Source organism: Lycium barbarum, chromosome 2 (genome assembly GCF_019175385.1).
Source record: "Lycium barbarum isolate Lr01 chromosome 2, ASM1917538v2, whole genome shotgun sequence".
In the NCBI taxonomy this organism is placed as follows: domain Eukaryota; kingdom Viridiplantae; phylum Streptophyta; class Magnoliopsida; order Solanales; family Solanaceae; genus Lycium; species Lycium barbarum.
Window position 1 is genome coordinate 141160252 of NC_083338.1, and position 25264 is coordinate 141185515.

At 37.7% G+C, this 25264-nt stretch overlaps 1 protein-coding gene and 1 long non-coding RNA gene across 7 annotated transcripts in view; one reads left to right on the plus strand and one right to left on the minus strand.

The window, feature by feature from the left end:
• Positions 1–4021: 4021 nt before the first annotated feature.
• LOC132627660 (MADS-box transcription factor 23-like) overlaps positions 4022–25264 on the plus strand; it is a 35922-nt gene continuing 14679 nt past the window's right edge. For both annotated transcript variants that reach the window (XM_060343133.1, XM_060343134.1), the window contains exons 1-2: positions 4022–4244; positions 4394–4581. In XM_060343133.1, the coding sequence (XP_060199116.1) occupies positions 4400–4581 (182 nt within the window). In that variant the 5' untranslated portion in view covers positions 4022–4244; positions 4394–4399. The remainder of the gene's footprint in view (positions 4245–4393; positions 4582–25264) is intronic.
• Positions 18439–25264, minus strand: part of LOC132627662 (uncharacterized) — a 44068-nt gene continuing 37242 nt past the window's right edge. For 4 of the 5 annotated variants that reach the window (XR_009577936.1, XR_009577938.1, XR_009577934.1 and 1 more), the window contains 2 exons: positions 19252–19358; positions 18439–18725 (listed from right to left, as the gene is read on the minus strand). This is a non-coding gene — a long non-coding RNA (uncharacterized LOC132627662). The remainder of the gene's footprint in view (positions 18726–19251; positions 19359–25264) is intronic. The other variant, XR_009577937.1, reaches the window with a different exon arrangement.

Consider the following 25264-nt stretch of genomic DNA (forward strand, 5'->3'; position numbering starts at 1 on the left):
ATGATTACTTTACTATTACAAGTGATAAAACTATTTACCAAAATATTTTGTCCCTCTACTTTTATTATCATTATGAAAATCGAGAAAATCTATTTGAAATTACTATATTCCCCAAATAAACCAAATAAAAATTTTCACCCATTTTCTAAAGTTTCTACCCAGCCCATAATCCCTTTCCAACTAAAAATCCCCAAAGGCATCAGGTTACCCCCAAAACAAAATATCCATAACTCATTGTTATTTACTCAAAATTCCTAAGACCCCGTCATCTCTAAATTTCCTTAAAATCAAACATTCCCCGATTCTCGTTGAAATTCCACGGCTACAAAATCCCTTTCTTTGTGCCGTTTATGTTCCTTCATTTATTCTAGTTTGATTTTCTCTTCTCTTCTCTTTTCAATTCCACTTTCTTTCCTTAATTCATTCACCTTAATTTCTAACTAGTAATCATAAAATCATAGCTTAATATCCGCCTTAATTGCAAAATCGAAACTTTCCTATTTTCATCTAATATGCCAAGAACAAAATGACAGAAGTTTGGACCAGAATATTTGAAAAATATGTCCAAGTTCAAGATTAATAATAATAATAATAATAATAATAGTAGTAGTAGTAGTAGTAGTAGTAGTAGTTGTTGTTGTTGTTGTTGTTGTAGTAGTAATAGTAATAATAAAAGTAATAATAGTAATAGAGATCATCAAGAAATTTGATTACAAGTTGTGATAAAAAAAATATAATTAATAATCTAATAAAATAGAAGCTTAACGATGTAAATTGGACGAAAGGATGGATAAAATTGGGTGTCAACATGGGGCTGTTAGAAATAAGGGTATAGTAGACCCCATAGGTGGATGACAGGGGTATTTGGGGGCTCAAAAGTGGATGACAGGGGTATTTGGGGGCTCAAAGGTGGAAGGAGGGTATTTTTGCACCAATTCCAATAGTTCAAGGGTATTTTAGGCCCTTCTCCGTAATTAAATTAACGTTTGTAGATGAGTCCCTCTTAGGGCATTTGGTGGAGCTTTCATGCATGAAGAGGCTGTTAGAAAAATAGGAAATCAATGGCTTTGAGGCGTGGATAAATTGACTTTCCTTAGGAAGATATTGCTCGTATACGTATTGGGAAAAATACAAGCAATTCTCTTCAGAATACAACAAAATCTATGTTTATACTTGCAGATTAACCTATATGCTACTTCAAGAGTGTCCTTATGTTTATAGCATTTGTGAGATGACTTTTCAGAATAGTTATGCTCTTTCATGAACAAATGTGTCTATTCAATTTAAGACCTCTTATATTACAAACTATCTAACAGAGCCCCTTTTAATTTTGGCTCTCTTTTAGTTTGCTACCTGGTCGGGCGTCTGGTCCCAAAGAGTAACTTAAGTTTCACGATGTTTGGTAATTAATATATCAGAATAGAACTCAGAGGTAGATTTTTCTTCTTTCATGACAAATTAATAAATTGAAGTAATTATTATCAGAGCATTTTTTCCATACAACAAAAAGAAGAAGTTATTTTCTTGCATTTTTAGTGCTTGGTAGATGGGTAAAAAATATTTTGCAATCAATTTAACTTTCTTGGCTAGTGTTCATTTTATTTTGTTTCTATAATTTTTTCTCATTATATTGTTTGAATCAACCAACATCAAGAATTATGCTTATTGAAAATGTGATGATATACAACCATTATATTAAAACTTGCTTCCAGAAATAATACTTCATATTTCTAATTAGTTTAAAATTGTGTTAGAGGCATATACTTGTTCCTCACCTTGTGCAAGAGTTTTCAGAATTTCAATTACACTGCGTAAATATGTTTTATTTTGACGAATTGATGGCAAAAAGGTTATTTACAATAGTTTGACTATGGAAAGGATGACTTTCACGTGAAATCTGATCTCTACACCTCGTCAATTACGTTAAATTTACTACTCATCATACTATTTTACACCAAGAATTGACACAATAAATAACAATAATGATGTTAGTAACAATTTTATGCTTTCATAACTTAACTATCCGCAATGACATTATTGCTGACTCAATATTATTTTTATCAATCGTCAACATATAAAAGGATATATTATTTCTAACCGAATATTCTTTACTTTCACATAACATGTTCCATCGAGCTGTGTAAAATTAAATTAATAGGTATTCTCTGTTGGTTGTACGAAATAATCTATACTATTTGTATCCACTATATGTTTTCTAGAGTGATGCTTTTGTTCTTTCCATTTTTGTCCTCTTATTTTCTCTTTTTCTTCGATTCCACTTTGAGTATGAGATAAAGAAAGGATAGGAAAAGGGAGACAAAGAAAGGACATTTACCATTGAAGTCAGAAGTTGCAGGCATGGAGTAAGACTTCCTTGTTTGGTAAGTTGTAATGTTGAAATCTAAAAACAGAAGCCATTTTAAGGACAGTACTATGCAGAATATTTACAAGTTGGACAGTTGACACGTGAGCTTCCACCACTTGCTCATCCAACGGCCCCATTTATGACATTTTGGTTAAAGGAACAAAAAAGTCCAAATCCCCGAATTGTTTCTTAATATATCCCCTTCCTCATGTAGTACCTTTCTTGATTAAAACTTTGCTAATATGATAAATGACCAAAGTAAGATACTTATTCTCAAAAGAGGAAAATATATCTCATCGAAAAGGACGTGTCTATTAAGTACATTATCAAAGAAGTTCAAAGTAAAAGCTTTAACCTTTTAAATTTGGCATACAGTACATCCTTTACCTTTTAAATAGGATTTTACCTATCTTAATGACCAAAATAAGATAGCTCTTGCCGGAACTTTCCTTTTGTCTTTTCACTATACTCGTCTATCCCTCGATCAGTTAGATGGGCCTAAGATTCAACAAAAACTCAGCCATGACATATTTTGTTTTCTTTGACTCAACAAATTACAAGGATTTTCTATTGGTTTAAGCCAGCATCAAATAAAAAATGTGCGTGCTATGTGAACCTATGCTTTGTCTTATATATCATTTGGCATTTGGATTTTCCCTCTGTTTCCGATGTGAGATTTGAATATATTCTTTAGAAACTTGTCAACCTAGAAGTCTGTCAGTCTTTCACTTTGGACGCCCTCATCAGCCCGCCCTCTGTTACAGACATTACATACACCTATTAGGGACTCAACATTCTCACTGAGGTTTGCCCCACCATCATACTATGGGAGTCCAACTCAACAACCTAAAAAAGTGCATATGACATCTTACACAAATCTCAAATAAAAAAGAGAGGGAAAAGTCAAGTGCTGTATGAGATAGGGCACAAGTTACATGCTATGCACGATTTCAAGCTTAATGATGACATAGCCCAAGTGATAATTCGTGAGATCTGTAAAGCCAAAATGAACAATACTTTGCATGAGTTTTTTTCACGTACTATGTGAACTTGTGCTCTTAATAACACTTTGACTTTTCCCTCTTTCTAATTGGGGTTTTCCTAAGGTGTCATATACACTTCTTCTTCATAAATTTACGCACTTAAAAGTATGTCAGTTTTTTAGCCCATAATTCTTCAGATGCGTCACATGATTTTAACAATATATATACATTGAGTTCAAATAAAATATTGTGAGTTCCTACAGGACCCATAATAAGCAATCTAGATCTGCACTATATATACACACACTCAAAATAGAAATTAGCTAAGATAAGAAATATATAGGCAATTTATAGAGTGGTCACTGAGTCATTCCACTATTAGCTCCAAAGGGGTAAATTCGGCACCCAAATCCAGAAAGGGCAAATCCGTCAGTAAGTAACTTCTAGTTCGAAAAGGTAATTTCCTAAAGTGGGAAGTTAATATTAAATTCCAAGGCAGCCACGCGTCAGCAATCTATACGAATGATGAAACTTTTCGTACGAGTCTGACCTATTAATAAACCACCTGCCCAATAAAAATCCACCACGTGTCATAAAGGCACACAAAACCACTGTCGGTTTTTATAAAACCAACGATAGTAGTGTTTTTTGCAGACGCCCTAATGCCCCCGCACCCACGTTTTCACCCACCCACCCCAACGAGCTTCACCATTTTTCATATATAGAAACACTTTCCTTATATAGCCAAATTCAATCAGAACAATGACCCAAAACGACGATTTGTGAAGTCTCCTTTTGTCTCCATCAACCGCAAAAAATTTTCTCTTCCTTTTTTCTCGGAAAATTCCCTCACATCCAAACACTGATTTTATCGCGAATTCAATTTTAATTCTCTGGTAAGTCTGCAATTCCATATATATATATATATATATATTTTCGATTTTATGTGTTCACCTATATGAGAAATCGAATAAGTAGAACGCATATTTGTGTATGTATCGGTGTGTAATTATTGTATTTTGTACCTAACTGTGTGTATTTGTAGAGAGAGATGGGGAGAGGAAAGATAGTGATAAGGAGGATCGACAATTCCACGAGTAGACAAGTGACGTTTTCGAAGAGGAGAAACGGATTGTTGAAGAAGGCAAAGGAGTTAGCGATCCTGTGCGATGCAGAAGTTGGAGTCATCATCTTCTCCAGTACTGGAAAGCTCTATGAATACTCAAACACCAGGTCTGTATCTGTAAATTTGAGTATAATTCTCTAATTAATGAAATTTTTCGGAACTTTAATTAGTTTCGTGTTTTGTTTATGTGGATTAATTAATGAGATCTGTGGGGTAAATAGTTTTTTCACCTACCAATTTTGCATCTTACTTGTTAGTTTGACCTTTATAATGTGGTAGTATAGATACTAAAAATGTAGTGTAAATAAGTTCTACTTAGTCAGTGAAGTTCAAATCTAAATAGTAGGATGAGCTCATAGTCCGAGAGTTCATGCTTCATTTTTGTTTGTTATTATGTTACTCAGTTTGTTTAATGACTGTTTTGTGTGAGCTCACTGGGCGGGGAAAATGTGTGGATTATAGAATGAGGCTAGCTGGTCTAATTAAGAGATTGTGGCCGTTTAATGTGGATTATGGATGATGTTTATGGGCTAATTGCTTGGCTTATTACTAGGGACTTGGTTCTGTTGTATGATTTCTGATTAGCTGCAGTTTGTGAAACTTGCATTTAGTGTTAATACATTGAGAATAACTGTATCCACTCCCCCTAAAATAATTCATAGCTACAAATTTTTTCATGAAATAACCAACAGAACAAAGATAGCTTTTCATTGTTAATCTAGTAGACAAGTATCTATGCATAGAAGCATATTGGTCTACTTTCATAAGTGTACTGAAAGACCAGCACCACATGAATGTGAGATGAAGTAACTTTGTATATGGGTAATCACAGTAACTCGTGCAGTTGAGATGCATACTCATTATCCGATGGTATATGTCATGGACCTGGATAGAAGCAGGAGATAGACATTGAGCTTATTTCAGTAATATTGAAATTCCACTCTTACATTACAGAATAAAAAGGTTTATATAGGTGGTCATAGACACTTCTAGGCTCAATACCTAATGGCTTCACACACTTACTCTGAACTTAACCACAATAACATACTAGAAGGGATCCTAACAGTGCAGCTTGGCCTCCTGATGGCTTCAATGGACATTATTTCCAGTCCACATGGGATAATTAAGGGAGGTCTGCAACTTTGTTATAGCCTACTTCAATAGTGCATGTCGGGGTAGATTTGTAACTCTTCCTAAACTAAAGTAAGCTCTTCCATAGATCTAATTCTCATAATTGAAACCAATTAGTCTGTGCAGTGTGACCAATAAGATCTTTTCAAAGATTTTATCTATCTAATGGCCCCCATTTTACGCAAGCCCATCTTTGAGAATCAAGCTGGGTTTGTCGGGGGAAGAGTAATAACTGGAAGTGTCTTATTAACCCAAGAAATCATACATGTGAAGGAACCAAACAAAGGAGGTAACATCTTCATTAAGTTAGATATGTCTACGGCTTATGATAGGCTCTCCTAGACCTTCCTTATAACAGTCATGAGTCAACTTGGGTTTTTCATAAATAGTGGTTGATTTTACCTACAAATTCTTGTCAAACAATTAGTATTTAGTCATCATAAATGGTAAAGGTAGGCTTCTTTAACTCCTCTAGGGGGTGAAATAAGGGGACCCTTTGTTTGCTACTTTCTTTATCATAGCTGCAGAAGCCCTTACTAGAGCCCTCAATCAACTTAATAACCAGAGCAGTTATAATGGATTTACTACTAGCTGTAAGGGATCACAAATTAACCATCTTTGTTATGTTGATGATCTAATGTTATTCATCCCCCCCCCCCCACTCAGAAATAACTTGAATTTTTTTCTCTTCTCTCTCCTCTAACGGCTTTCCTAACGGCTACTTTATGAGAGAGTGAACTACACGCTCCAGCATGCTGGAGCTGTCGGTAGGCGTGGTTCCGACGCGTCCGGTGGAGGATTCTCCTCCGGTGGATGTTGCGACAGCCCCACCGGAAGGAATTACAAACAAAATGAATTATGCTAACTCAATCACTACCCCAAGCACTTCAACCCTAAATTCAAATTGCACTGCAAAAGAATCTGTCATTGTAAGGAAAGCACCCACAATGGAATACCAGTGGTGATATTCAAGGCGAAGGACTATTATGGAATCATGGCGGAGGAATGTCGATATACTATTGTTGGTAGATTCTCGCTTGACCTCAAATTGAAAGAATTCGCTCAGTTCAAAGAAATGGTGTATCAATGGCTTGGTTTGGCTTGGTCACTACCCAGTGTAATCCCACAATAGTGGGGTCTGGGGAGGGTAAGATGTACGCAGCCTTACCCCTACCTGGGTAGGGAGGCTGTTTCCGATTGACCCTCGGCAACCCTCCTCCTTTATCCGGGCTTGGGACCGGCAATGTGAGCGAGCTCACACAGGCGGAGTTAAATGGTGTATCAATGGTTCTTCTAAAATCGGTGTATTTGAAAATTACAATGTCTTCATTGATCTCAACAATGAAGGCGATTTCAGGAATGTGTGGTTCGGATGAGTTATTGAAATTGAGGGGAATCAAATGTGTTCGCAGAAATGGTTGTCGAATTTCAATCGGAAAAGGACCTCCCTGTTGCTCTCGCATGGGTGTTACTTTCAGAGCTACCATTTTATCTCCACACTTGGCACTACGTCAAACAATTGCTCAGGTCAATAGGTACTCCTCTTGCTCTTGATAATGCTACAAGTAGTCGTACTAGACCCAACATGGCTAAAATTAGAATTAAGGTCAACCTATTGGAACCTTTGCCTGAACAAGTTTGGGTTGGATTAGAGGACGAAGATTCACCCCTCAGAGGTTACCATAAAAAACTTGAATATGGGGGTGTTCCTAAATATTGTAGGCACTGTAGAAAAATAGGCCACTATATGATGGAATGCAGAGCCATTAAAAGAAAAAATAATGTTCTGGAAATTGTAACTATTGCAGGCTATGCATCCACCAAATAATGTATGAGGGACCTGGTTGTGTACCAGTTCCCTTGTGCAATGCAGTAAGTAAAGAAGACACTATTTTTACCGTGGAAAATTCTTTGCTCAAGGGATTAAAAACCACGACCTACCCCAGTAGGTTTTCAACTACACTACACGAGCAACTTCAAATTACAACCTATTGTAAGCTAGGAACTAACTCCCATAATCCCTCAACCCTTACAATAGCAACCTAGAAACTAACTCTCGTAGTCCTTCAACCTTTGCAATACACCTATTGCAAACACCTCCACTTGGCTAACTCTAGCCAAGGAAACTAAGGTTGACTACCTCCAGCCAACCCAACTAATACATCTTAGACTACACACTAGCCAAGGGTACCACTTAATAGATTGAAAGGTAAACTGCCTAACAACTACCTACAACTGCTTCTTATAAGAGAAGAGTAGGTTTACAAGTTAAAGCACATAAACAAAACTTAAAGCAAACTAAGAGAATAAATCATCTTCGGTGTTGTAGAAGATCCTTCAGTTTGTGATTAGCTATGTTGAACACTTGGAGTGTCTTGTGACGGCTGCACCTTTTGAGTGATTTTTAGGTTTTCCAAGTGATACACAATATGTTGCAACATGTTGTATATATAGTGGGAAACATGTGGGATAGATAGAGACCACTCATTCAATATTTGACCTAAAGCATGGGCCAGCTCAACTGTTGTACTTGTGCAGTGAGTAGCTCAGCTTTACAGCTGTCTTTGCTTACCGTGCAAGGTGCACAAACAACAGATCACAGACCAGGTCTCTATGTGGTTCTGAATCAGTTTGACAATCATCAAAACACGAATGCACTTGAGCTTATCAATTTCTCCATTTTTAATGATGACAAACTTATAGACGATGTTCTCCCTGAGAACCAGCTTCCCAATGTTCCCCCTGCGAAGCAGACCATCATTGTCAAGGTACCTGCAATATGTTAGCAACATAATACCAATTTCAACTGGAAGACAAAAAAAAAAATCCACAATATCATCACATATCAGTCTTCCAGTTCTTCCCCTTTGCTCAGCATATCTTCCCACAGTTGTGAATTTTCAGCACAATTATTCGACATGTCTTCCCCCTTAATCACTGCACACATACATTAGTTAAAGCACATAAACAAAACTTAAAGCAAACTAAGAGAATAAATCATCTTCGGTGTTGTAGAAGATCCTTCAGTTTGTGATTAGCTATGTTGAACACTTGGAGTGTCTTGTGACGGCTGCACCTTTTGAGTGATTTTTAGGTTTTCCAAGTGATACACAATATGTTGCAACATGTTGTATATATAGTGGGAAACATGTGGGATAGATAGAGACCACTCATTCAATATTTGACCTAAAGCATGGGCCAGCTCAACTATTGTACTTGTGCAGTGAGTAGCTCAGCTTTACAGCTGTCTTTGCTTACCGTGCAAGGTGCACAAACAACAGATCACAGACCAGGTCTCTATGTGGTTCTGAATCAGTTTGACAATCATCAAAACACGAATGCACTTGAGCTTATCAATTTCTCCATTTTTAATGATGACAAACTTATAGACGATGTTCTCCCTGAGAACCAGCTTCCCAATGTTCCCCCTGCGAAGCAGACCATCATTGTCAAGGTACCTGCAATATGTTAGCAACATAATACCAATTTCAACTGGAAGACAAAAAAAAAAAAAATCCACAATATCATCACATATCAGTCTTCCAGTTCTTCCCCTTTGCTCAGCATATCTTCCCACAGTTGTGAATTTTCAGCACAATTATTCGACATGTCTTCCCCCTTAATCACAGCACACATACATTATTTTCTCATTTCAGCATACTCTCATCATTTCACTTCATCACCAACACATCAACCAATCTTCCCCTTTTTGGCATCATAAAAAATAACTAGAGTAAGCTAGCAAGAACAGAGAGTGATCACGTGACAGATAGTAGTGCAAACAGTACATACATATGTTAAATCAACTACTATTGTACAACAGGAGGAGATAGGGAAACATACCATCACATAGCAGTACAGAACTAGACAACAAAGGAAAGGAAGAACGGAGACTGGGAAGAGTTTGCTTAGGAGCGGGTTACTGGGAATGATTTAGATCGTGAAGAATCCCATCAATTCTATCAATAATTTCACCTTGATCCTGAAGCATTTGGTGCCCGAGTTCTTCCGCTCTTGCTTTTAGCTGATCCTTCAGGAGAGCATTCTCAGCCTTTAGCTGTTCAATTTCGTAATTTACTGCCGTTAGGGCTTTAGTCAGGACAGAGATGGTGGAACCCGTTCCTTCAGCGACACATTCACAATCTTCTAGATTAGCCATAGAGAGTGTGTTCTTTGATGTTCCTAAGGTTTCCTTTCCAGTTCTTACGTTGAAGTGCCCCAGTATTTTTGTCAGGAAGAAGCCATAGGGAAGACCGGGTTCATCTTCCCTAATGCGCGCTACTTTGATCATTTGTCCGATCATGATGGCTGGTAGATTGATCGGTTCAAAAGCTGATAGAGCTTCCATGAGAACCAAATGTGTCGGAGTGACATTAGCACTTCCTCCAATTCTTGTTATGAGTACTTTGTCCTCAAATTCAAGGACTAGTTGATAGACAGGCTGGATCTCTCTTTTGAAGAGTTTTTCGGTGCAAGTTGACGATCGATTTTTAACAATCATATTTTTGAAGGAGGAGAAGCTCTTCCAGTCACATCTCTTACCTCTACATCTGGTACTCCCAGAATTTTTGCCAGGGTTGATTCATTTAAAAAAAATCTGTCACATTTACTGTTAGAACTAATTGCTATTATCAAGGTGACATAGGTTTGCATACAGTTCATCCATTTCAGTTTCATATACGCAAGGAGCCGGTGGAATAAAAAAATGAGTCCAATTTTGAAATTTTAACATTTCCATCAATTCTTTTATGTCAGTCTCCTCCTCTAGGCTTGTATCGATCATCATTCCAAAAAGAACTTTCTGTTTCCAAAGGGATGAGTTTGATGTTGATAGGTGTGAATTTTCAGCACTATCAATGGAGTAGTGTTGCTGACTTGAGTAGAACAACTCGGATAGAGATGTGGATTTCCCTTAGTTTTTGCGTTTACCGCCTCCAAGAGAAACCGAGTCGATGGTATTTTGGTCTAAGGAGGTTGGATTATATGAGGATGATGACACAGGAACCATTTTGCTTTGGTTAGATGTCAGTATGTCATACTAGGCAGTATTTAGCAGTAGGAAAGAGATGTGAAACGATGTGAACCAGAGAAGGCGTTATGTAAGAGAAAGAGATTGACAGTGAACAAACAAGAGAGCTTGTAGTTGTTGTTAAGGTGTCTGAGATGACTGTTCAGAGTGGATATAAGAGAAGGGGTATTGGTTTAGAATTGAAGCGTCGATCCAAGGGATTTGTGTTTTTTTTTTCTACTTTTAAGGTGGGAGACGCTTGATCGATGTGGTACTATAAGTAGTTAAGAGACATATGGGAGTGCTGAGAGAACTACTAACCTAAGTCACGAGGAGACCGGGTCTCTGGACAATCTTGATAGTGCTGAGTAGCAATTCTGAAAACTTGAACTTGTCCATGCGTGTACTGTACTTCTCATGTGTGCGTACCCCTTTTTCTGACACATCCACCTTTTGACCCAACATTTTCACACTCGGCTTTTTCCTCTTGCTTATCTTCCTTCTTGCTCTCCTTTAAGTGATTGAATTTTGAACTGCAGCTTCTGATATTGAGATATATCCTTTCCATTAGATGACAAAGACACATATCCTATCGTGAAGGCTTTAAGGAGAGACTTCTCAAGTTAACTCAGAAGATTAATTAACTATTGCCTTTCTTCTCTCTCCCCTCAGCCTACACAAGATGTCAGTGTTTGGATTTGGGAACCCAAACTAGCTTGGGTCCCTTATAATTATAGAAGGGATGGATCAGGTTCCTTTTTGCTCAAACAGGCAACACATCCTTTCTTTTGAGAACTAGTTTATTTTATACCCAACCTTACTCTCCTTGTGATAAACTCTCTGTTCCTCTTAACCGATTTGATTCTTTCTTTGCAAGACTCCTTGTAGTGTCCTGCTTGTCCACAATGGGTGTACAAGTAATTTTCAGTGGTGGAGACATTCTTGCTGTGGGGATTGTAAGGGGTCTTCTCTTTCACAAAACCATTTCCTTCTTTATCGCTTTCCTTACTTTTGTACATGACAGTGATCACATCAGAAAACCATGTCCACTTGAGAGCTTTGTCAAGATCAAACTTGATTCTATTCAAGTGTTCCTTTAACTGCTTGCTTCTCTCAATCTCAGTAATGAGACTCAGTTTTGCCTTTTTGAGTTTATCTTCGAGTTCTAAGTGAGCTCTACTGGCTTCGTCCTTTCCTTTAAGATGCGCTTTTGTATCCCTCGTATAAGAGTAGCTGCTTTGTTTTTAAGGGTCTTTGATAAATGAGGTTACAGGCAATCCAGTCTATCAGTGGGTACTTTTCTTTGATTTCTTCTGGTTCATACTCTTGAATTCCCCTTTTCTCTACTTCTTTTTCGTCCAGATATCTCTGTATCCTTTTTCAATTCCCTTTCCAGCATAATATTCAGCTGATTAGTCTCATTAAATTGTTCCCTCATCTCTCCAATTGACACCAACATCTTGTCTCTTTCGAGTTCAGAATCACTAATTTTATGAGCGAGTGCACCTTTCTGAGTGATAAGGGCATGATATGCATCAATTAGCATGCCTGACAACGACCTGAGTTTATTCTGAGAGTAGGCTTTCAGGTTCTTCTTACCTCTGCGTCTTCATTACTCTCATCACTACCATCTGAGTTTGATTTTGCCATGAGTACAAAATTGACTCATACTTGGAAGATTCGTTTTCTATGACCACCATTGATGTGTTCCTTTTTTCATCTTCTTCTCCTTCAAACTCACTTGAAGAGTCCCTCAACGCAGCAAGTGCTTGTTTTATCATAGCATTGACAGCTTTCTTTCTTCTGAACTTTCTATCAGAAAACTGGTTCCTTCTTGCAGTTCTGTCATAGCTGTCCTGCTTGTTTAGAGGGCACTCTTTAGCAAAGTGACCGGGTCTTCCACACCTATGGCAAGAATATTCATTTCCTTTGAGATTCTTGCTGAAGCTTCCCATCCTCTGGATTCCACCAATTTTTCCAATCAATTTATGGAATCTCTGTGTGAGATATGCCAACTCTGATTCGCCGTCACTTGAGTCTTCCCTCTTCGCTTTGAGAGTTAGGCTCCTTTCCCTTTTGATTTCATTATTTTCTTCCTTCTTCATAGACATCTTCATCTCATATGTCTTAAGGTTTCTGACGAGCTCATCGACAGTCAATGTGCTGAGATCTTTGGATTCAGAGATGGAATTTACCTTGCTGTCCCAGGAGTCAGGTAACACACCCAACAACTTTCTTACCAGTTTGGTGGTTGTGATGACTTCTCCCAGAGAATGAAGCTCATTTATAATAGAGGTGAATCTAGTTTGCATATCATGAATATATTCCCCCTCTTTCATTTTGAACATTTTATACTCTGTGGTGAGCATGTCGATCTTGAAGTTCTTCACCCGTGTTGTTCCTTCATGGGCAGTTTGAAGAGCTTCCCAGATCTCTTTAGCAGTTGAGCACGCTGAGACTCGATTGTATTTATCAGGTCCTATTTCACACACAAGGATATTCTTGGCTTTATAACTTTTCTCCACTGCCTTTCTGTCAGCATCGTTGTATTCTTTCCTTCTTTTGTCAGTGGTTTTTATACTATCTTCACCTATGTGTACTAGAATATATGGACCATCATAAATGATATCCCATAGGTCTGAGTCTTCAGCCATGATGAAGTTGTGCATTCCAGTCTTCCACCACCTATAGTATTTTCCGTTAAATCTGGGTGGCATGGTGAAAGATTGACCTTCTTCCGTATTGGGTGGAGCATCCATTTTACAGATTCTTTCTAGGTGTTAACCTTTTAGAAAGCACCTGCTCAAATACCAATTATTGCAAGTTATGCGTCCACCAAATAATGTATGAGGGATCTGGTTGTGTACCAGTTCCCTTGTGCAACGCAGTAAGTAAAGAAGGCACTGTTCTTATTGTGGAAAACTCTTTGCTCAAGGAATTAAAAATCACGACCTACCCCAGTAGGTTTTCAACTCCACTACATGAGCAACTTCATATTACAACCTATTGTAAGCTAGGAATTAACTCCCATAATCCCTCAACCCTTACAATAGTAGCAACCTACGAACTAGCTCCCGTAGTCCCTCAACCTTTGCAATACACCTATTGCAAACACCTCCATTTGGCTAACTCTAGCCAAGGAAACTAAGGCTAACTACCTTTAGCCAACCCAACTAATACACCTTAGACTATACACTAGCCAAGGGTACCACTTAATAGATTGAAAGGTAAACTGCCTAACAACTACTAAGAATTTGACATACCTACAACAGTTTCTTATAAAAGAAGAGTTGGTTTACAAGTTAAAGCACATAAACAAAGCTTAAAGAAAACTAAGAGAATAAAGCATCTTCGGTGTTGGAACAGATCATTCGGTTTGTGATTAGCTTGGTTGAACACTTGGAGTGTCTTGTGACGGCTGCACCTTTTGAGTGATTTTTAGGTTTTCCAAGTGATACATAATATGTTACAACATGTTATATATATAGTGGGAAGCATATGGGATAGATAGAGACCACTCATTTAATATTTGACCTAAAGCATGGACTACTTCAACTGTTGTACTTGTGCAGTAAGTAGCTCGGCTTTACAGTTGTCTCTGCTTACCATGCAAGGTGCACAAAGAGCAGATTACAGACTAGGTCTCTATCTAGTTCTGAATCAGTTTGACAATCATCAAAACACGAATGCATTTGAGCTTATCAGTAACTCATGTTCAAAAAGTAGGGGAACCATCTGGAGTCCCTAACACAGAAAAACAAAATGATAAGGAGGATGAAAAAACATCATAGCAAAGATGAGGGAAAAGATACTATTACTGCACATATTAACAGTAGCAAATGAAGGCGCAAACTGATGAAAAGTAACAAAATGAAGAGGATGTAGCTACGCCAACTGTTGAAAATGAGCATGTTACTTAGGAAACGAGTTAAAATAAGAATAACAAAAAGATGCCAAAAAAGAAAAACAAAGTGCTTTTTAAGACCGTGCCACCTAAAGAGACTATTAAGAGGAAAAGAAGAGACAAGACAGTACCTCTTCAGAATATAGAAGAGGATCAAGAGAGGTAGAAAGAGGAAGCACAACAAGAGAAATAGGAGAAGAAAGTTCAGAAAAGTGGAGTAGACAATGTTGTAAGAGAGTACAACAGGGAAGGAAATGTTGAAAGTCATGAGGAAATTACCCCTGTTAGTGACACTAAAGAGGATGGTTTTAGCAAAAAGGATCAGGATATCCAATATGATAGACCAGATATATTAATGAGGAGGTAGAAGAAGGAGAGATTCAATCTCCTAGTCTACATTTCTTTATAAAAAAAAACGCAAAAGGAATAGATCTATTTGTGGAAATCAATTGTGATGCACAGTTGAATCAGGAGATGGTGGACTAACACGATGAATGTAATAGTCAATTAGAGGAAGACACCTCAAAGGAACATAGAAATGGCAGCAGCTAGAACAAGATCCAAACACAAAGGAAGAACAAACACATTGAAACCAGCAGAAGAGGCAGGAAAGAAAGCAAAAGTTTTGGCAAAAACTATGCTCTCTAAGTTGACTCCAATGGTTCCAGAGCTAACAAAGGAGAATGTCAAGACACAATACAAAGTCAAAGAAAAGGAAAAAGTTTTGTTGATTCAAGAGGAAGAAGTAGAAACAGGAAATAGGTTAGAAAAACCAATGTCAATCATACAATATCACAAATAAGAAAGAAACAAACTCTGAGACAACATTCCCCCCAAAATCCATGATTAGTACAATCTTTTGGAACATAAATGGGTAAGGTCCAAAAATAATACAAAGACTCACAGGACTTGTCAATATCAGTAAAGTGTTTTTGTAGCAATTTCAGAACCATTCATTGATATGAACAAGATCAATGGGTACAAAAGATATCTTGGTTTTGATCACTGTTTAGCAAACGCAAATGGACAAATATGGTGTTTCTAGAAAGGCTTTGGCCATATAGAAACTGTAGTTAGCAATAACCAACAAATCATGCTCAAACTTAGAAATTTTATTGCTGATAAAAGTACTTTTGTAACTGATGTGTATGCCAAATGTACTCCAGAAGAAAGGGAAGAGCTTTGGGACAACAGATATCTCCATTGATGGCCCTTGGGGCATGGGGGTGATTTCAATGTGATTATTGATCCATGAGAAAAGCTAGGAGGTTTACCTTATGGAATTAGAAAGAGCATGGACTTTATTTATTGTATGGAATCCAGTGGACTAAGTGATGTTGGTTTCAATAGACTAAAGTACACATGTAATAATTGGAGGCCAAGCAAGAGGGTATGGATGAGGCTTGATAGAATTTTTATCAATGATGATTGGGCATAAAAGTTGCAACACAACTCTGTCATGCATCTAATCTAGAATAGGATCATATCATAGGCCACTTCTTTTCAAATGTCACAATGATCAAGGTGGTCAGATCAAATACTTCAAATTTCTTAGTTTTTGGATAGAACAAGATTTCCTTGACATTGTTCAAAATTTATGGATTGACAGGTAAGAGGCAATGCGATGTGGAAACTTCAAAGCAAATTAAAAAGGCCCAGCAGAAATTTGAGTCGGTGGTCTAGAAACAAGATTGGTTATGTGCATAAGCAGGTACTTCAATGGGAAGCCAAGATAGAAACATTAGAAAAGAGCATAATAATGAACAAGGTAACGAAAATCTCAATAAAGGTTATGTTGAATATGCGAAATGGTTGAATATGCAAGAATCAATTCTAGACACAGCTTGAATGGTTCTAAAATGGAGACTAGAACATAAACTACTTCCATAGTGTTCCGAGAAAACAAGAGGAGGCTGCAAATACATAATCAAGAGCCACAAAGGCAAATGGATTCAGAAGGAAAATAACATTGTCAAGGTTGTTGTGAAACATTACAGGAAACAGTTCAACTTACACCACCAAGAAAAGAATAGCAACATCCTGGTACATTCCTAGGATTATCACTGATGAGGAAAATGCCATGATCGCAAGTTTTTCCAAACTTGGTGGGAATTATTAAAATTGATATTATAGCATTTGTTCAAGATTTTCCTTAGGCAGAAACCTTACCTAATTTTTCACCCATACTTGTGTTGCTTTAATTCCTAAAGTAGACTCTTACCACCTTTTCTGACCTCAGATTCATAAGTTTGAGCAATTATACCAACAAGATCATTTCAAATATCATGGCCAATAGACCTAACCCTCTCTTTCCCAAACTTATTTAAGAAAATCAAAGTGGTTTTGTCTCAGGTAGGCTCATTACAAAAGATGTGATACTTACTCGAGAAATAGTGTACATGATATTTCCAAAAAGAACAAGGGTGGGAATGTTATGTTAAAGCTGGATATGGCTGAGGCCTATGATAGCTGTCACGGTCTTTTCTCATTAGAGTTATGGAGAGGTTTGGGTTTGATGATGGGATTAATCTTGTCTGGAGAAGCATATCAAATCTATGGCATTCAATGATAATGAATGGTTCAATGCACTGTTTTTTCACTTCCTCTCAGGGCATGAAACAAGGTGATCTGATATCACCTTCCTCTTTATTATTGCTGCAGAAGTTCTCTGAAGACCCCTAAACAATTTACTCACTAATCAGAAGTTCATTCAGTGTATTGTGTGATAAGAATCTGCCACAAAGATTTAAAGATAAGAATTATAAAGTGGTTGTTAGTATAACTATTTTGTATAGGGTGGAATATTGGATGATCAAGAACTCGCACGTTCAGAAGATGAAAGTAGCGGAAATGAGGATGTTGAGATAGATGTGTGGGCATACCAGGAGAGATAGAGTTAAGAACGAATATATTCTGGACAAGGTGGAAGTGACTTTCTTGGTGGACAAGATGATGGAGACGAGGCTGAGATGGTCGAGAGGAGATGCACAGATGCCCTAGTGAGGAGGTGTGAGAGGTTGAATATGTGAGTCTGAAAAGAAGTTGGCCGTGACACACCTGCAACTTACCGAGAACATGACCCTAGATAGGAGAATATGGAGGTCGAGGGTTAGGGTAGAAAGTTATTAGATAATCGAGTGTTGTCTAATTTCCTTATCAGTATTAGTATTATTACTCTTCTACTATCATACTCTTTAATTTTATACATGTTGTCTCCTTTGCTTTGGTTATCGTATTATTGGTTGTTGCTCCTTTTTATTTTTAGCATGACTTCTTCACTGCTGTTTTTCATTTTCATACTGATTTTGATAGGCTTTACTTAAGCTGAGGGTCCATCAGAAATAATTTCTCTACCTTCACAAGGTAGGTGTAAGGCTGCACACACCTACTTTGTGAAGAGATACGGAAATATGGATTACACTTATAGGATTACACTGGTATGTTGCTATTGTTGCTGTAGAAGAGATACGGAAATATGGAGACATCAAGCTAGAGGAAATTAGACATTCAATTCGGAATGAATAATCTTAGGGTTCTAAATTTATATTAATTTGGCTCTACAAATATATAGCACAAATAAATTAGATTGAGGAGTTCACAGAATATCCTCTCCTCTTGTTTCTATTTTCTTATGACAAGCTTCTCGCATGCGATAATATTTGCCAAGCAAAGTCCAATTTGCAATCCTTGAATATAAAAGTGTAGCTCTGTTAAGGTAAATACTTATTCCCACCTGCCAATTTAAGTTACTACGCTTAAGTAATTTAATAAAGTAGAAATTTATATTAATTAATTATGATTAAGTGATTTTCTATATTCAAATACATATCATGCATTCTTGATTTGATGTAAACACCCAATGATTGTTGCAAGGGTAAAAAGACGCATCAACTTTCAATGAACCATTTTGATCTATCAATATTTGGGTTAAAGGTCTATCACTTTTATACTAGTTTGGATATATTGAAGTTCCAGCGTAGGGTCCACGAGTTTACCAACTACAATCAACACGAACAAGTTTTAGGGCTATAGGAATTAGCAATCTCCCACAAATTTTATTCAAAATTTCTCACCTCCCTAAGAAAATTTTAAAACAAAATTTACAAACTTGAGTCAAACTAGATTATTCTCCTCTAGAATTGGACTTGTGACATAGCGTAAAGTGCTCCAGCGTTCCTGGTCTTCCTCAGCTATAGAACTACATTTTCCTTCACGAAGTTAAATGAAACCAAAATACGCATCAACTCTAAGATATAACATGATAAAACAGATAACATACTATTTGAATGTAAGGGACGAATTCATAACATAACAAAATAAAGTTTGGTCATACTGCCTGATCAATTCATCAACCCTTTTGTACTTGTGGGTTTCACCGTCATATAACAATATAAATTCTAATTAATGGCATTGGGATTTTTCATTAGTTGAGGTGCAAAAAGACCAAACTAATTTATCTAGAAAATTTTCCTGCGATAGAATTGTATTATTTCGAAGTCATTACTTGTTCCAGAAAATGATAATTATTGCATTTGTTTCATTTTATGTAACAATCTTTCCAAAAACATTTATATTTAAATCTATCATTTTGTACCTTTAATAACTCATTTTGTAATCACAGAAATCTCATGACGTGTTTACGATCACAAGTATCGTGAGTCTTTTCTTTTAACTTTGTGTATGTCAAACACAACGCTTAAATTTAACAAAAGGAGTATATATTTATTTCTCTACCTTCACAAGGCAAGGGTAAGGCTGCGTGCACACCACCCTCCTCGGACCCCACTTGTCAGATTACATTGGGTATGTTGTTGTTGTCGTCGTCGAGTATATAGTTATATCTGCATCAGTTCAAGTCGTAGTGCTACTATAATAAGTAATTCCGAGATTGTCTGCCTTGAGACCATCTAAGACAAACATGTTAGAAATGGTAAAATGTATTATATTAGAATTATCATGCATCCTGTATCCATATTTTGCTAGTTCATCCGTCACCTCATTTTGATCTTGTAGTGGTGTTCAATCAAAGGATCTCCTAGCTGGTTCAGCTATGACCCGCAATCATGAATGATGTTAGAAAATGCAAGTTACTGTCACAGATAAGAGTGTCTATGACAATTTCCTAGGGCATGAAGAGAGATGCTTGGAGCATCGACTCGTTTACAAATGATAGGGCAACAAAAACCTTCTGTTCGTTTGGTTGTGCATTGCACTAGTTTTTTTTGGAGAAAGGTCCAAATGTTACAAACACAGTACTGGTTGCCATATGTATAATTCCAAAAAAAAAACATAGTGTGTATCATTGGTTCTTCCTACATGGATTCTAAAACTTCTAAAAATAGTTTTGAATTATTGAAAAGAAAAATTTACACCACTCTCTTTTGAATTCCATTCTGATAATTCTCACTGATGACCCTCCATAGAGCTTGTTCTTCTAGACCACGCCTCTATAACCATTTCATAAGTAAACTCGAATTGAGTTGTTTTTAAGTTCCTTATGCTCAAGCGCCCTTCGTTTTTACTGATAGTGTGTTCCATTTCACTAGATTAAAGCACCTCTTATCTCTCTGTTTCCTTGCCATATAGAGTTCCTTCCCAAAGCATCAATCTTCTTTTCAGTGCTTACTGGTATATGGAATAGAAACAACATATATGTTTGGTAGTGAGTCAAGAACATGTATACTAAGATCAATCTGCCCCCCAAGGATAAATACTAGCTTTTCCATCTAGCCAGCCTCCTTTCACATCTCTCCAACACCCCATTACATATTTTCAGAGACTTGTTCCTTAGAAATCAAAGACACCGCAAAGAAGTTTGTTACAAAATAACCTGATTCACAGACCAATATCCAAGGTAGCATATCAATTTCTGACACTTAAATTGGCTTTTTCTCCAACTGACAAGTAATCTGGACACTACTTCAAACACATTAAAGATGAGTCATAATCATATAAAATATGAGTGATCTCTAATCTGATTTGTAGTTTTCAACCTACGTTTAAACCTTCCATTGCTATAATGAACTAGAAAAAGTGATACAAAGGATCATTATACCTCAAACCCCTAAATGATGGAACAAAACCTTTCGAGGACCTATTGATCAGAATTAAAAACCTGACAGTGTTGATACAAAATCATACCCATTTCCTGCCAAATCTCATATCTTTCAAGACTTTTAGGAGGAACCCCAAATTTACATGTTCATATGCCGTCTCTATATCTAGTTTGAATAGAATCCCTGGTTGTTTTCCTTTAATTCTTGAGCACACTCAATAACTAACAATGTTGCATCCAACTGTCCGCCTTTAATAGAAGTCATTTGATGAGTGTCACCAGTTTGTCTACCACTTTTGTGAGTCTCCCAGCTAGTAGTTTGGACATGATCTTATACACACTATTTGATGAGTTGTGTTTAATTGACGAAACTGGCGAGGGGTGCCAACCAAAAACTTGAACTATGGAAAAGCATTTTAGAGAGTAAGGATTTTAGGATAAGTAGAAGTAAGACTGATTCTGAGTCGAGGGTTTATCAGAAACAGCCTCTCTACCTCCTTTGGGAGGGATAAGGTCTGCGTACCCCACTTGTGGAATTACACTGGATATGTTGTTGTTGTTAGAAGACTGAATATACACATTGCAGGTTTTGTCAGCATGAGGAGACAAGTCGATGTGAGACTAGACGAAATTGCGGTGCCAAAATGCAAATAATTTAGATATCTAGGCTCATTTTTTCAAGAGAATAGAATAATATATGAAGATGTTAACAATAGGACTAAAGCCAGGTGGTTAAAATGGAGAAGTGTTATTGGGGTGTTATCTGACAGAAGGATGTCTATCAAAGTGAAAGCTTTTTTTGGTTTTTAAAAGAAATCTCTTGCTAGCAGAAGTGTTATATATCATGAGATAAAGTACAAGATGGGGGCTTGGCCTTACCTCAGAATATAACTTTATCCTCCACAAAAGGAGGATTAGGAGCCTAATAGCTACAAACTAACCCCCGCAATAAGAAACTAATCTATATTTAGCTAACAAAAAGGTTTGCCTTATCATATTTCAGTCTAATGGATGGCAATTTACTTTTACCCAAGTAGCATGGTCCTTTAGCCCTTATTGAAAGATGCTGAAAAGAGTAAAAAAAAAAAAGAGTTATTTTGACTGTTCATAGCCAGCTTTTGCAGATGATCTGCGACTCTATTGGCCTCTCTGAGGCGGTGTAATGCTTTGACATTAGCCTGTTTCGTCCCTTGTAGAATCTCTTAAGAGGTGAAGATAAGGGAGATCATAAACGAAGTTGGGAGCTGGAGAGGGTAGAGAAGGGAGAGAGTTAGAAATGAGGGTTGGCACAAGAGGTTAGTTGGAGGCAAAAATCGAGGGCGTTATGGTTGAAAGAGGGGGATTCTAATACAAAGTTCTTTCACCGGGTAGCAGTTGCAAATAGGAGGAATTTTATAGAATCGGTGGATTACTATGAAAAGCTGTTTAAAAAGGAGACGGAGTGGAGGCCTACCGTAAGGGGTCTACGATTCAGTCAAATCGGAGGGGAAGAGGGCGAGTGGTTGGAGAGGGCAATCGAGGAGGAGGTGAAAAAAACGGTGGAGTATTGTGCGGGCGACAAAGCTCCGAGTCTAGATGGTTTTTCTTTGGCTTCTTTTCAGCATTGTTGGAATACGGTCAAAATTGATGTGATGGATACTATTGCTAAGTTCCAAGATAGTGGTGAATTCGAAAAAAGTTTGAATGCCTAGGGAGCGACGAGCATGAAGGATTATAGACCTATTAGTCTGGTGGGAAGCATCTATAAGATTATTGCTAAGGTGCTTTCTATTAGACTTGAGAAGTGCTGCATGAGACTGTTTCTACTTCACTGAATGCTTTTGTAAAGGGCAGGCAGATTTTGGATGCAGCATTGGTGGCAAACGAAGTAGTGGATTCAAGGAGAAAGCAAGAAGTACCAGGTGTTTTGTGCAAATTTGATCTTGAAAAGGCATACGATCATGTGAACCGGAAATTCCTAGATTCCATTATGTCTCAAATGGGATTTGGGGAGAAATGGAGGAGATGGATCTATTTTTGCATTTCTTCGGTAAGATTTCCTGTGTTGGTGAATGCTAACCCATGCTGATTTTTTGGGAGCTCGAAGGGTTTGAGACAAAGGGATCCACTATCACCGATGTTGTTTATTCTAGTCATGGAAGCTTTGAGCAGGATGATGGATAGAGCTATTTTGGGGGACTATTTGAAGGGCTTCGATGCAGCGGTGGTGGGTGGTGGGACAGTTTCAATGACTCATTTTTTGTTCGCAGATGATACCATGATTTTTTGTGCTGCAGTTGAGAACCAGCTGGATTATTTGGGCCAAGTTCTCACTTGGTTTCAGGTGGTGTCAATACTTAAAATTAATTTGAGGAAATGTGAGATCATTCCTGTTGGGGAGGTGAATGATATTGAATCTCTTGCCGAGGTCTTGAAGTGTAGAGTTGGGGCTCTTCCAACTACATATCTTGGAGCACCTTTAGGTGCTTCGAAGAAGGATCTTATAGTGTGGAATCCGGTTGTTCACAGGGTTGAAAAGAGATTAGCAGGGTGGCAGAAGAGATATTTGTCCAAGGGCGGGAAGGAAGTGCTTATTAATAGCACAGTATCGAGCATTCCCACTTACTACTTGTCTTTATTTCTTGCTCCAACTTCAGTCATGGAAAAGTTGGAGAAGATTCAAAGAAATTTCCTTTGGGATACGGCAGATGAGACAAAGAAGTTTCACGTGGTACGGTAGGAGACTGTCACATCTCCCAAAAAATGGGGAGGACTTGGAGTCAAAGATTTAAAAGTCTTTAATAAAGCTTTGTTAGGCAAATGGTTGTGGAGGTACAAGCTTTGTGGAAGGGGGTGATAGTTGATAATATGGAGTTACGGGATGGGGGTGGAAGACTAGAGATATCGTTTTGACGTTTGGTTGTGGGTTTTGGAGGAATATCTAGAAGGGATGGGATCATTTCGTGGAAAATATCTCATTCAAGGTCGGAGATGGGAGGAGAATATACTTTTGGGGAGATACCTGGTGTGGGAAAGTATTATTGAAAGATGATTTTCAGAGTTTGTATATAATATCTTGCCAAAGAGACTTAACTATTCAACACATCGGTTATTCAACCCAAAGGCCAAGGGGGGCTGGGGATTAGAAATCTTAAGTTTCATAACAATAGCCTACTCATGAAGTGGCTTTGGAGATATGGTCAAAATGAGGTAGGGTACTGGAAGGAAATCATCAAAGCTAAATATGGTATTCAAGACCACTGGACTGCAAAGAAAAGCAATGAACCACATGTTTTTGGAGTATGGAAACACATCAGTAGTCTCCAAGAGGAATTCTTTCAGGCTGTCTCATTCAAGGCTGGAAATGGGCTCAAGATCAGATTTTGGCAGGACAAATGGCTTGGGGACACTTTAGTAAAAGACTTATTTCCCTCACTATTTCTGATAGCTTCTAACAAAGAAGCAACATTAGCTCAATATAGAGTTAACAACTGTTGGACACCAATTTTAAGGAGAAATTTACAGGATTGGAAAGTTGATGATTTTCTTTCTCTATTAGAAAGTTTGGGACAAAGTACTTTGGGGGCAGATTTTCAGGACAGAATCCTCTGGGGCAATTCTAAGGAAAAGTTTTTCACTGTGAAGGAATGTTACAACAACTGGAGCTCTCAAAATAGCCTTTTAGAGGTCTGGCCTTGGAAGCTTGTATGGAGAACCAAACAGCCTCTCAGAGTTACTTGCTTCACTTGGACTGCACTGAAGGAAGCATGCCTAACATAAGACAATCTTAGAAGGAGAGGTGTAATCGTCGTTAACATGTGTATCATGTGCAAGCAGACCAATGAGAGTGTCAACCATCTATTTTTGCACTGCCCTGCAGCAGCTAGCCTCTGGTTTTTCTTCTACTCTATGCTTGGTCTACAATGAGTAATGCCCTTCAACATCAAAGATGCATATGCTAGCTGGATACTCTGGAGAGTTGACAAATCCATTAAAAGAATCTGGAGAATGATCCCAGCAGTAATTTTTTGGACCCTATGGAAGGAGAGAAACAGCAGATGCTTTGAAGGAATCTCAACTCCTATTTGCTCTCTAAAGTCTAGGTGTTTAGTTAGTCTTTTTAGTTGGCATTGTTTTGCCCCTGTAAACAATGTGGGTAACTTTCTAGACTTTGTCAGCTCCTTTTCTCTAGTTCAGTAGAGATAGGATATCTTTAGAATGTTTCTACAGGTTTTTGCCAAGTCTGTCAGCTTTTCCCATCTGTAACCTTGCATCTCCTTGATGTTTTACTAATGAATTTTATTACTTTACCAAAAAAAAACTATTCAACACATTAGGGGGGCACAAGATGGAGAGACCTTTTGGGATTTGAGATTTAGCAGGGGTTTCCAAGATTGGGAAGTGAGTGAGTTTCAAAGGTTGCTAGACTTACTTCATAGGCAAGTCAATCCGGTGGATGATCCCGATGTTTGGTGGTGGGGCTTGGGAAACAATGGGGTGTTCTTTGTGAAGTCTTTTTATGAGAAACTTTTGGTTAGGGAGGAGATTGATTTCCCTTATAATCCAATATGGGTTCCAAGTGTGCAGAGGAAGGTGTGTTTTTTCACTTGGCTAGCCACTAGGGAGGTGATCCTAACAGCAAAAAATCTTACAAAGCGGAAGGTTGTCTGCGTCAGTTGGTGTTACATGTGCTAGGAGACGGGCGAGGACGTG